The sequence below is a fragment of the Stegostoma tigrinum genome, chromosome 8 (genome assembly GCF_030684315.1).
Source record: "Stegostoma tigrinum isolate sSteTig4 chromosome 8, sSteTig4.hap1, whole genome shotgun sequence".
In the NCBI taxonomy this organism is placed as follows: domain Eukaryota; kingdom Metazoa; phylum Chordata; class Chondrichthyes; order Orectolobiformes; family Stegostomatidae; genus Stegostoma; species Stegostoma tigrinum.
This window is the reverse complement of record NC_081361.1, coordinates 56032548-56046347: the sequence shown is the minus strand read 5'-3', so window position 1 is coordinate 56046347 and position 13800 is coordinate 56032548. Positions and strand designations below refer to the sequence as shown.

The 13800-nt window shown below is 39.9% G+C and overlaps 1 protein-coding gene across 8 annotated transcripts in view; it reads left to right on the top strand.

The window, feature by feature from the left end:
* Nucleotides 1-8488, top strand: part of oma1 (OMA1 zinc metallopeptidase) — a 69106-nt gene extending 60618 nt beyond the window's left edge. For all 8 annotated transcript variants that reach the window (XM_048539712.1, XM_048539719.2, XM_048539718.2 and 5 more), the window contains one exon: nt 7857-8488. In XM_048539712.1, coding sequence (XP_048395669.1) covers nt 7857-8099 — 243 coding nt within the window. In that variant the 3' untranslated portion in view covers nt 8100-8488. The remainder of the gene's footprint in view (nt 1-7856) is intronic.
* Nucleotides 8489-13800: the final 5312 nt, after the last annotated feature.

The following is a 13800-nucleotide window of genomic DNA, read 5'->3' as shown; positions in this document are numbered from 1 at the left end:
TAAATCTTCCCTATTCATTTACCCATCCAGATGACTTTTAAATGTTGTAATTGTACCTGCCTCGCCCACTTCCTCTGGCAGCTTGACCCACACAAGCAGCGTTCTCTGTGTGAAAAAGTTACCCCTCAGGTCCTTTATAAATCTTTTAACATTAAACCTCTCCCCTTTCATCTTGGACTCCCCTGCCCAAGGAAAAATACCTTGTCTATTCACCCTATTCATGCCCTTCATGACTTTATTAACCTCTAAAAGGTTACCCCCCAGATGCTCCAGGAGATAAAGAAGCCCCAGCCTATTCAACAATAAATCAAACTCTCCAGTTCTGGCAACGTCTTCGTAAACCTTTTCTGCACCCTCTCAAGTTTAACTACATCCTTCTCATAGAAGGACTACCAGAATTATACGCAGTATTCTAAAAGTGGCCTCACCAAGGTCCTATACAGCCGCACATGACATCCTAACTCCTATACTCGGTGTTCTGACCAATGAAGGCAAGCATGCCATAGACCTCCTTCACCACCCTGTCTACTTACAACTCCATTTTCAAGGAACTATGCACCTGCAACCTTAGGTATCTTTGTTTAACAAAGCTCCCTCGGGCACTATCATTAAGCGTATAAGTCTTGCCTTGTTTGCCTTAGCAAAATGCAACACTTCTCATGTATCTAAATTAGCTTCCCTCTGCCACTCTTTGGCTAATTGGCTTGTCTGATTAAAGTCCCATCGTACTCTTCTTCCCTGCCCACGACACCACATATTTTGATGTCATCTGCAGACTTACTGCCATACATCCTGTGTTCACATCCAAATCAATTATATAAATGACAAAAAGCAGTGGACACAGCTGTATCCTTGTGGCACATCGCTAGTCAGAGGCCTCCAGTCTGAAAAGCAATCCTCTACCACCAATCCCTGTTGAAACTCTTCTCCCCGAACATGCAATTCACTAACATTTGTCTTTATTAAACTATGAAGAGTTTTGATAGTGAGCAAAGAAAGTATTTTCCTTTAACTCAGGATTTAGTGATCAGAGTGACAATGTTTAAATTTGTCACTAAGTGTAAAGAGAAGCATTTATGACAGGTTTATTCCTGTAGGATGTTATTGGAGCATTAAATATTTTGCATTAAGCTGTAGATTTAAAAATAAAATTACAGTTTAAGGAACAGGCCAATAAACCTTTAATGCGGAATGTGCAGAGAGAGTATTTGTTGGCATATTTTTGGGTTTCTTAACAGAAAATAATTATGGGCTGACTGAACTCCTGTGCTGTGAACTTACTTGGCCCTCTATTGAGATGCTTAAGGCACGTGCAAAATCATGGCTGCAGTGAACTTTCAATGCACAGAAGTCTGTCTACTGACATACCAGGAACTCCTCCACCAAGATCATGCATATCACTGATGAAGTTCCTGTTGACTTGATAAGAGGATGAGCATTTTCAACACAGCAACAGCAACTACACTTTAAAGGTACAGCATTTGCTATGAAATGCTTGGGATTTGTGAAGTTCTGAAAAGCACTGAAATAAAAGTTACTTTATCATTGATAAAACCTCACGATGACCTGGATTAAGCAGGTGATAATAACTGTGCCTGCCCAATGCTGCTATTTTATAACCTGAGAGAATCAGGAAATTGACAATTGAGAAAGCTTTGTGACTTGGGACAATTATTGGAAAGTATCACTCAGATATTACTGAAGACATGCTGTCACATCCAGGCTTACAGAAAGCAAAAGGTTACTGCTATAACTCAAGTGCGCAAAAGGTAAAAGACAAAAGCAGATGGAACCCTGCAGAACTTGGGTGGACCACGTATCAAGTTTCTTCATGAACAGCTTTACCCTGAGCAACATAAGTATCATGAGGCACTGTTCTTACCACCTATGGTAATTAGCTGAGGAAGAAAAAAGGAGGCAGCCAACACATCTCTCTTAGTTTTGGCCAGGCTCACTGTGATCAACACTTATATTTGTGGTCATCATGAATGAAACCTCAATGCCCCCTGCGCCCCCCCCCCCCCCCCCCCCCCATCATTCACTGACAGTCCCACATCTTGCCTTCTTTCTCTTACTAAACATCAATAGTAAAATAGAATCTATCACAAAACAAGCATTCCAGACCAAATTTATAAATTCCACATTGCCAGAATGCAGACAAAAGTCAATTCATCATCCTTGTGCATTCCCTTTTAATACGTGATTTCTGTGTACCTTCTTTGCCTGTCTAATGTTCCTTTACAGTACTTTTTGCCTTCTTTCTCCTTTTTCATTCTGTCTTTCAAGGCAAAGATGATCGTGTTCATCATCTGGATTGTTTGATATGGTTCTGATGGGTATGAAGGTGATATGAGGGCCAATCTGTGTTCAGCATGTTCTGCTGTAAATAGGACGGGATATTTGCTGCTTGAATTTCGATTGAGTTGCTTGCTGATTTGGGATATATGCTTTCATTTCCATCTGCCTCTCGAATGCGCTTGCTTTCACAAGAGACCTCACCATTTATTTGGTTGTGCAGTCCTAGGTGAGCTACACTCAGAATTTGAAATCAAAATTTGAAATCAAAATCAAAATTCCTAAGTGGACACTTCATTGTGCCCTTGTAGAGCTTCCTTTGATTGCCATGAGAGTGCATTCCAAACGCAAGCTTCCTATAGAAGATTTGTTTTGGAAAGTAGATGTTGGTCATTTTGGCTTCATGACCAGCCTAACTCAATTGTGACAGTCTGAATATACTGTGTATGCAGACAGGCACATTGGGGCCTCATTGTCCAATTATCACCCTACCTTGCCTACATGGCATATTGACCCAGGTTATCTCTCGTTAGAGGTCTGGTAGCTTTGCCCAGTTTTAACTTCACCTTGGAAAAGGCCTTCACATCCCAAGATGGAGCGAGCCTCTCCTCGAGACAGTCAGGCAGCTCCCACCTCTACCGATTAGTTCTGCCAATCTCTTTAGGACCAGTGCACTTTCTGTTGGCACACCAGCCTGATGGTGGGCCTGTCTGACGATCTTAATCAGGTAATGAGTGCAGTCACTAATCAGCCAGTTTGCAAATGGATTGTGTCGGGCAGCAGGTGCTAATACAATATTGATTCAGGCTAAGGATTCCAGGGACATAAAAAAGTGTTTTTACATAGAAGGTGGTGGTTGCTTGAATTCGCTGTCTGAGTTGGTGGTGGAGACAGAGACTTTAAACTCTTTTTAAAAAGTGCCTGAATCTGCACCTTAAGTGCTGTAAGCTGCAGGTCTGTGGGCCATGCACAGGAAGATAAGATTAGAAAGGGCACCTGGGTGTTTGGTTTCAGCATTAACAAGATGGGCCGAATGGCTGCCTTCTCTACTGTATCATTTCTAGGGTTCTGTGAAATCTGTCCAGTTGGGCTCCTGACCCCAGAACTAAAGTGCAGCCCAAAATGTACATTTGAAAGGGGTGTGTGCTCTGAAAAATATTCCATGATTGTTTTTCTGTTTTTGCTCTTGCAGTGTAAACCGTGATATTCTCAGATGACCTCTAATGATGGTTATTGTGTAGTGAGTCCTGGAGTTTTCAACATGCTGTCATTTTTATGATGGTTAAGGAATTTAAATATAACAAGGCGAAAAGAGATATTTTAATTCGCTTTGTTGTGAATGTAACCGCTCGGGAAGAAATGATTTACATCTTGGACAGCTAGTTGTAATTTTTGCTACAGTTTATACAGGCTGGATGAATGCAGTTTCAACAACATTCAAGAAGCTTGACACCATCAAGACAAAGTAGCCCAATTAATTGGGAGACACACCCCATCCCCCACCTTCCTCGTTCACTCTGTCCATTATGAATGGTGACGGCATTTGTTATCTACAAAATGCACTTCAGCAACTCACCAAACGCTCATTTGACAGCACCGTCCCAACTGGAAGGACAGACAGTTGTTACATGGGAACACCACAATGTACAGGCCCCCCTTGCAAGCCAAAAAACATCCTGACTGGTAACAACATTGCCATTCCTCACTGTCTCTGGTCAAAATCCTGGAACTCCCTTCCTAACAACGCTTTGGGTGTCCCTATGCTCTGTGAGCTATAACAGTTCAAGCAGGCAGCTCACCACCTAGTCCTGGCAATTAGGGATGGGCAACAAATGCTGATCTAGTCAGTGACACCTTTTGTCCTGTGAAAGAATAAATAAAACAAATTCAGAAATTAGTGTTGTAAAATCCTCTTTATGCTATTTTCAAATGATAGTCTGTGGGCACACACAGTCAGTGCTGTATATGACTTTGTACACATTGTGAATCAGTAACCTGCTGGTAATGTACTCAGCCAATTTTAAATAATGTGGATGGTGTTATGGTGATTTGACCTGGAACTTTCTCTATTGCTTCTCTTGAATGTCCAGCAGGATCTGTAATATAAGTGTATATGCACACATCAGGCCAAATTTCTCCATTTGTAGGGGATAAATCTACATTAAAGGAACACTTAAAGATTCCACAATCTTTTTCAGTACAATATTATTTACTACAATCACATTTTAAGATTATTATACTATGATGACAAGTGTTGATAAACGAAATATATAGTGTGGTTCGTTAAAACTCCATTTGATTTCAGTATGTTGGATCCCCCCGCTATTCCTGGGTTTTTTCCCAATGTAAAAGCCACTGTTTTACAGATGGGATGGTGTTGGGGGGGCGGGGGGGAGCAATAGTTTGAGAGGGGTGGTATAAGAGTGATAGAATGGTATGTACAGATGAAATGGGAAAGGATGCAAGGGGCATGGTTGAGTGGCATGGGAAGGCATGGGATGGGGAGAGAATGGCACAGTTGGGGTAAATGAGAGATGAAATTGTTTGTGTGTGCCCATTTCATGAGGCTGAGGGGTTACCTTATAGAAGTTTATAAAATCATAGGGGCATAAGGAAGATGAATAGCAAAAAACCTTCTCTTTAAGATAGGGCGTTCAAAACTACAGGAAATAATTTTAAGGTGAGAGGAGAAAGATTTAAAGGGAACCCGTTTTCTCATAGAGAGTGATTTGTATGTGCAATGAGCTGGCAGGGGAAGTGCTAGATGCAGGTGCAGTTATAACATTTAAAAGTCATTTTGATAGTATATGAATAGGGAATGTTTAGAGGGACATGGGCCAAACAGAGGCAAATGGTACTGGTTTAGTTTGGGAAATCTAGTTGGCATAGTCAAATTGGACCGAAGGGTCTGTTTCCATGCTGTATGACACTATATGTGTAACTTTGCTGTACAGTGAACCAGAACTTATACTACTTTTATCTCTTGTCCTAGTTGCAAATCACTTATGTTACACAAGTGTTCATTAAACATAGAAAATAGGAGTAGGACTGAGCCATTTGGCTCTCCGAGGCTGCTCCACCGTTCAATATGACCATCCAACTGAGTAGTACCCCATTCCCACTTTCTCCCATAACCTTTTATCTTTTTAACCCTAAGAACTATACCAAGCTGTTTCTGGAAAACATTCAGTGTTTTAGCGTCATCTGCTTTTGTCGCAGAGAATTCTGCTGGCACACCACTCTCTGGGTGAGAAAAATTCTCCTCATTTCAATCCTAAATGGCCTGCCCTCTGTCTTTAAACCGTGACCCCTGGTTCCGTTCCCTCAAAACTCCACCCAACCACCAAGAATGTCCTTCCTGCTTTTACCCTGACTATTCCTCTCCTCCCTTTTTGTTGTAGACTCCAGACAATATAATCCTTACCATTCGGCCTCTCTTTATACGTCAGTCCTGCCATCCCAGGAATCGGTCTGTTAAACCTGTGTTACAGTCTTTCCATAGCCCAAACATCCGTACTCAGATAAGGAGACCAAAACTGTATACGAGTGTGTGCACCATCAAAATCTCACCAAAGCCCTGTATAGTTGATATTAGACATCCCTGCCTCTGAACTCAAATCCTCTCTATGAGGACCAACATAAAATTTGCTTTCTTCACTGCCTGCTGCTCCTGACCAATTGTTTTCGATGCTTGATGTACAAGCACACCTAGGTTTCCTCACCCTTTCCCAATCTATCACTCTTCAGATAATAATCTGCCTTTTTGTTTTTGCAACTAAAGTGGATAACCTCACATTTATCCACATTATACTTTATCTGCCATAGTAGTGGTGATGGCCTCGTGGTATTATCACTGGACTGAATAATCTGGAGACCCAGATAATGTTCTGGAGACCTGGTTTCAAATCCTGTCACAGCAGATGGTGTAATTTGAATTCAATAAAAATCTGGAATTAAGAATCTCATGATGACCATGAATCCATTGCTGATTGTTGGAAAAACCCAAATGGCTCATTAATGTCCTTTAGGGAAGGAAACTGCCATGCTTACGTGGTCTGGCCTACATGTGACTCCAGACCCGCAGCAATGTGATTGACTCAACTGCCCTCTGGATGAGCAATAAATGCTGCCTAACCAGCAAGGCGCTCATCCTGTGAATGAATAAAGGGGGTTTGCCTACTCAATTCGTCAAATTCCACTGTTACATTTCATATATCTGACTCTCAACTCACCCTCCCACATAACCAGGTCAGGAGTGAGGTGATGTACTCACCTTTTATGTTGTGATGCACTATGGGGTCTATGTGGTGCCTGCCAACCACCTAACAAAAGGTCACATCATTGCTTAAGTGTAATGGGACAATGAATCTTAAGAGGAAGTAAATGTTCAATGTTTTGGGTTTGAGGTAGCTCCAAAATGCCCTGCCAGATGATGCAGATTTGAAATCAATACAGAACACCCACTGCACTTTTATGATTAATTAATTAGTCTGACTTGTCTGAGGTAGGCTGTTCATTGGAATTAGTACTCTTGCTTTTCTGAAAGCTAATGACAAAGGTGGTCTTAGCTGGACAAGATCAGGATGTTTAAAAACATTGGAAAAAACTACACAGTGTCAACTGCTTAAACACTAGCTGTATCTCAGTTCTGCTGTGTTCGTGCTTTCTGAAATTCATTAAGTTGAGAGAGTTTCTAAGGACATTTTAAAAATGATGATGTGTTCTACGTGTGACACAACAGAATTGACCAAAAAACAATGAACTGTGTTGTTATGTAGTGACCTGAGTGTAAAATCACTACTTTGATTGTAATAATATGTATGTGCATTTACAGAAAGGCAGTATGATGGCAGTTAAAAAGTCAACTGCATTGACCAGATCATGGAAAGAAAGCATTTAGGTAGAGTGAATCCTATAACTGCTCTTGCTAAGGCCTGAATGCAACAGGAAATCTGTTTAATTTTCAGATCTAAATACATGCCTTTTATTTATATTAGTTACATTAATATTTTTAAGAATATGTATTGTGCTGAAGTACATCTTATGTTCAATCTATTTAAACAGATCAAGAAGTGTTTAAATGGGAGAACAGCTGCATGTGGCATAGAAATGATACCAATGATGTTTTGGCAATATTGTAAGGGTAGTTCAATAAACATTGTGTTAATGAGTGGTTCAAAATAAATTAAGTTTTGTTAACTGTTTGAACACTGGCAATTCTTTAACTGGAATTGATTTCACGCTTACTTTTGTGATAAATTGTTTCTTGTTTTCTTAAGGCTTCCATGCAATTCAAGGAACAAATGAAGGTAGCAACTTTGTGAAAGTAATTGGTTTGATGATATCCAGTTTGGTGTTTTTAGAAATTGGATATACTTCTCGTAAAGCAAAGATGAATAGAGTGAAAGTTATAACTTTACACTCAGCTTTTTGTATAGTTAAAGCAAAAATCGCTGCATATCATGCTTTCAGTATCCAGGGACATAAACTGTTATAGATGCTGAATATGACCAACATTAGGCATAATATAAATTTCATACTGCTTTTTGATTTTCTTGCAGGCTATAAAATTACGAGAGGACTGTAGTTGTCCTTCCTTACCATCTGTGGATCCAAGATTGGTCTTCAAGCTCAGCATGCAGGAGATATTGAAAGTTTCAAAGAAGAGGGAAGAAGCAATTTGCTCAGATTCTGAAACTAAACATCTTTCTCAGTGTTTTGAGCCTAGTCCAGCCATGATTGAGAAGATACCTATAGTCGTTCCAGTACAAGCACTCCAAAGTACACAAAGCACTCATAAGTAAATGTATTTCATTTTTATTCACTTCTATGACATGAAAATCAGCATTTGTGTTTTTTTTTAAACTCCTAAGAGAAGTAGAAATGTTCTATGCCTATTGTGATCCCAAAGCAAATATTCAATCATGTCCTGAATTTTGAGGATTTCTGTAGTTATCCTCCTTTAATATTTCATAATTGAGCTTAGTTCTTTTTTTATCTTGAGTGCAGACAAGCACAGTAGGAAATCACTGTTGCTTGGAAAGACATCATTGTATGGGACATTTTTGGCAACAGAGTATTTATTAGCTTCGGTGTTGCAACTCACTCAGAGATAGTAAGAATTGCTGATGCTGGAGTCTGAGATAACACTGTGGAGCTGGAGGAACACAGAAGGCCAAGCAGCATCAGAGGAGCAGGAAAGCTGATGTTTCGGGTGGGGACCTTTCTTCAGAAAAAAGGCCTTCTTCTGAAGCAGGGTCCCGACCTGAAACGTCAGGTTTCCTGCTCCTCTGATGCTGCCTAGCCTGCTGTGTTCCTCCAGCTTCACACTGTGTAAACTTTGATGTTATGTTTTGTTCCATGTAATTCAATGGTGCAGAAATGCACATTGGCTCCAAAGTTATTCTGTCTGGTGATGTCTTCTTTTAAGTAAGCAGACTGGGTCTAAGTATTAACTATGTAAAATATAAAGTAAATGTTGTGGTGATAATGTTACTGGACTAATCTTCTAGGGGCCTGCACTAATGCTCCGGACTCTGTTTCAAATCCTAGAACAGCAGCTGGGGGAAGTTAAATTCTGGAATAATGTACTGGTTTCGTCAGTAGTAAATTTACCCTAATCCCAGAGGACAAGATAGTTGCTCTTTCATTAGAGAGAGGGAATTAGTGAGTTTAACCTGGGCCGTCATACCTCAGGTGAGGGGAGAGGTTGAGAAAGAGGGATCTTCATGGTGACCTCAGCTGGTATAGGAAGCAAACTCACATTGCTGGTATCAATGTGCACCACAAACCAGCTGTCCAGCCAACTGAGCCAAGAATTTCATAAATAATGATAGATAAACTGTCAGATTGTCTTAAAAATCCACCTGGTTCACTATTAACTTTTAGAGGAGGAAATCTGCCTTCTATTCATTGGTCTGGCCTTTTTGCGACTTCAGACCAACAGCTTTGTGGTTGACTCTTAAAGGCAGTGTGAGGTGGCTTATTTGGCCATTCAGTGGTGGGTGGCTCACTACCACCTCCTTGTGGGAAATTAGAGTTGGTCAAAAGATGCTGATGTTACCAGTGACATTTTTATCCCAAGAAAAATAAGAAGAAAATCCAAAATGTAGTTGTGCATCAGGAGGAAATTTGAACTGAAGAATAAAAATAAATAAAACTGTACTTTTTAACTAATTGTATAACAATTAAGATTACCTAATGAACTGGTGGACTAATGGTAATGTCACATTTACAGTTATTCTTAACAGCATATCCAAGTGCATTTGAGGAAAAAGTCAAATTTTTAATCTGCAAAACTTAATTTTTTTCATTTAAAAAAAAATTGTGATGATTTTTTTCTACTTTTTATTCCGCTTTCGTGCCACTGCAAAAATGAAGATCTTTCTGTGAATGGAGCTATTGCCTCTGCTTTTCTGCAACTTCCAGAGAACATGTGCAAATCTCTCAACTTTATCATTGGCTTTAAAATTGGTTTAAGAATAGGAGCAACTGTTCCTACACTCATTGCGCATTCATTAGCCTACACCAATTTTTATATAAAATGGCTTTTCTCTTTATTGGTTGCTTATTAACTCGAATTAAGTTGTAGAATTTCAGGATATTTAAAGGAAATATATATTTTTTGAGAACTATCAGTCGGTGCCTTTTCATTTACTCGGTGTAGATACTATTGCACACTCAAACCAAACTGAAGGTGTTGCTTAAATAAAGATGTGTAATGTTGGGTAGATCCTATACAGACTGATGTTTCAGTAATGTTTTATTGTTTATTTTCCTTTGTTAAGCTGTAAAATCACCAAAAGAAAAATTCATTGATTTCAAATCATACCTGATCAATCTGTATTCAGACCTTTTGCTCAGAACATGGCATATGAAATTTAATGTGGAAACATATGATATGGTTATTCACTATGGTAGGAAAAACAGAAATGCAGCTGACTTCTTAAACAACAAGATATTGGGGAACTATGGGTGGAAAAACAAACTGTATAAAGGCTATAAAAATATCGAGAGTTGAATGGGCCTGGCAGAACCCAAACTGACGATCGGTGAGCGGGTTATTATGAAGAAATTGCCATTGAATCAATGACGCTTTCCAACAATTTGCTAATGACAGAAAAAAGACTGATAAGATAGTGATTTGTCAGTTTGAATTTGTTTTTCTCATGAACACGGTACACCTGGATAGTTTCCACATTACCACGGAACATTTGACAAGGGACAAGGTAAGTTCTAAATGTCTTCAGTACTTTTGCCAGAATGTTGTTAGGGCCTATAGCCTTTGCAGTATCAAGCACTGACGGCCATTTAATGTCAAGTGAATCATGTTGGCATTTGTGATGCTGGGGACCTGAGGAGGAGCCTGAGATGGATCATCCACTCATCACTCCTGAAGGTGGATGCAATTACTTTAGCCTTGTCTTTTGTTCTGTTATGCTGGACATGTATATCAGTTCGCACGTGGGCATTTGTGGATCCTTTTCTTTGTGGTGGTTGTTTAATTGTCCACCACTATTCAAGGATACCTGTGACAGGACTGCAGAGCTTACGTTTGATTTGTTAGCTGTGAGATTGCTTAGCCTTGTGTTCTGGCTTCACCAGGTCAATATCTCATTTTTAGGCAAGTCCGATGCTGCTGCTGACATCCTGATTTGCATACTTAATTAAACTGGAATTGATGCTCCAGCTTGATGGTAATGATAGACAGGTGATCCGCCATGTAACCCATGAGGTTACAGACTGGTTGAATGCAACTTTGCTGCAGCAGTTGGTCCGTAGATTCCTAGTTTTTGTTGCTAGATCTGATTGAAATTTATACCTTAAATTTTTCAAAGATTCTGCTCCCACCACCTTTTCAGTTTGAAAATTCCAAAAAAGTCCCACACTCAGATCAAAAATAATTTAGAAGATCACTGTTTTAAATGAGTGATCCCTGATTTTTAAATGATTACCCTAGTTTTAAATTCTCCCATTAGAGGAAGTATCCTGCCATTTCTGTCTTTTGATGAGGGTATTCCATTCGTTGTGGTGTAAAGAGACTTTAGCAAGAGTTTTGGCAGGTTTGTCAAGAAAGTAAGAATCCATGGGATCCAAGGCAAAGTGGCTTGTAACCAAAATTGGCTAAGAGGCAGGAAACAGAGGGATGTCTCCGTGACTGGAAATTTCTTGCCAGTGGGGTTCTGTGGGGCTTGATGCTGGGGCCTTGCTGTTTGTGGCATAAATCATGAGTTGGAGCTGAATGTAGGATATATCATCGGGAAGGTCACGAATGACATGAAAATTGGTTGGGTGGTAAATAGTGCAAAGGATATTGTCATAAATCGTAGGGGGATATTGACAGACTTGTATAACCTCCCACTCATCTAAGCTCTGATGGATACAAGCCTAGCCTGTCCAACCTTTCCTCATTAGACAATTGTTTGAGTCTGGTAAACTGTACTAGACCTGCTTCCATTGCTTTTGAATCTTTCTTTATGCAAGGTGAGCAAAACTTTGCACAATACTCTTAATGTGGTTGCACTAATGCTCTGTATAACCAAAGTGTAACTTCCTTACTTTGTATCAATTCTTCTTGTGGTACACGATAACATTCAATTAGATTTCATAAACACTTGCAAAATATTTCTGCATTGACTTTTCAATTCATGCACTATGTCCCTCAGATCCTACTGCATCTCAGAGTTCTGTATTTTCTCACCATTTGGATTGTGTGCATTTTTTATTCTCCCTGACAAAACGGACAGTTTGACATTTTTTCACACTGTACTCCATTTTGTCATATCTTTGCTGACTGAACTTATCTGTTTCATTTTGTAATGTTATGTCCTCATGACAACTTACTTTCCTTTTGATCTTTGTGTAATCAGCACATTTGGCAACCATACTTCCATCCCTTCATCTAAGCCATTTGTATAAATTGTAAACAGTTAAGGCCCCAGCACTGATCTCTGTGACATGTCACTCATTACATCTTTCAATCTGAAAAAGACCAATTACGGCCACTCCCTGCTTTCTTTTAGCCAGCCAAAGTGAGTTGCTGAATCATTGCTGTAGGCAATTAAGAGTCAACGACATTGCTGTCAATCTAGAATCACGTGTAGGCCAAGTAAAGATAGTGGATTGTTCTCCATAAAGAGTGTTAGTGAGCCTGAGAGATTTTTATCACTCTCTATAGCCATAGATCCAGCAAGGTTAATTAATTAACTGTTTCTGATTTCAACCATTGTCATTCCAAGAATGATGGAAGCAGCAATGTTCAGTCCAAAGGGAATATTGGATTCCTATTTAAATGGATTTTCAACAGCCCGTCCCTTAGATTGCATATGAGAGAGATGGTGCAGTGGCAGCAGTGAAAATGAGCTTCTCATAGGGGAAGCAGAGTAGTACAGAGCAGTGCTCTTCGCAATGGACCTTAGAGATCTGGGGTGTACAAGGGCATGGTTATAATGTCACTGGACTTGTAATGATCTATGGTTCAAATCCCATCACAACAGATAGTGGTGTTTAATAAATTAAAAAATCTAAAATCTAGTCTCAATAATAACGACCATGACGACTATCATTAATTGTTGCAAAAGTCCATCTGGTTCATCAGGAGATAAAGATGACTGTGGCCCTTCGTTTCACTGTCCAATCCTTCCAGGCAGGAGCAGGCAATCAACCAACAATTTGCAGAGTAACATTTATCATTGCTTTTTAAACAGATAATGAAGGTTTTCTAAAGTTGGTGGGGGGTGGGGCAGGGAGGGGACAGGGAGAGTTTTATTACCCTCTGTAAACAGAGAAGGAGAACTGGCATGTGCCTTTGCAGTGTTAGTGGGCTTCTCTAGCATGCTATCCACTGCATATGGCTAGCTTTGTAGATATCTCATTGCAACAGTGATATAAATCGAAACTGCAAAGGTTACCACTTAATCTGTGGTTTGTGCAACCAGTCAACAAATCATTCAGTTGAAATGTTGGCATTCTGCCTACTGTTTGTCTTGTTACTTCAATCCTCCAGCAACCATGTCAAACTACAGGATAAGTACTTTGTGACAAGGCCTATCAATCTTATACCTGTACTTCACTCTACAGTGCAGTTACACATGGCCGGGCTCATAATATGAGAGCGACTTTTGCCATGAGGAACATTCTTGTGCAGAGAACTTTGGTGCTGGATGTTGCCCCAAATATTTTTAAGGAGCACTTCAGTATTACTGGGGTGTGTCCAAATTTGTGAGGGGTGGGTTTTTTGCATCTGCCACAATCTCATTATCATAAAGGCAAAGCCTTTTACAGCAGAGAGTTACATCAGCGGGAGGGGATCGGAGATGATCAGTACATACACATTCAGAGAGACTTGTCATTGAGGGCGTTCTTTCAACTGGTTCACTAATTTCATTTCTTACCATTCCTTTGTTATGGATGATCCTAGCATACCCTTGGCTGCAATTCTGAATTAAAAGCCATCACAAAACAGCTATTCCATTGCAACTCCTGAGAATAAAATATCAACAAGGG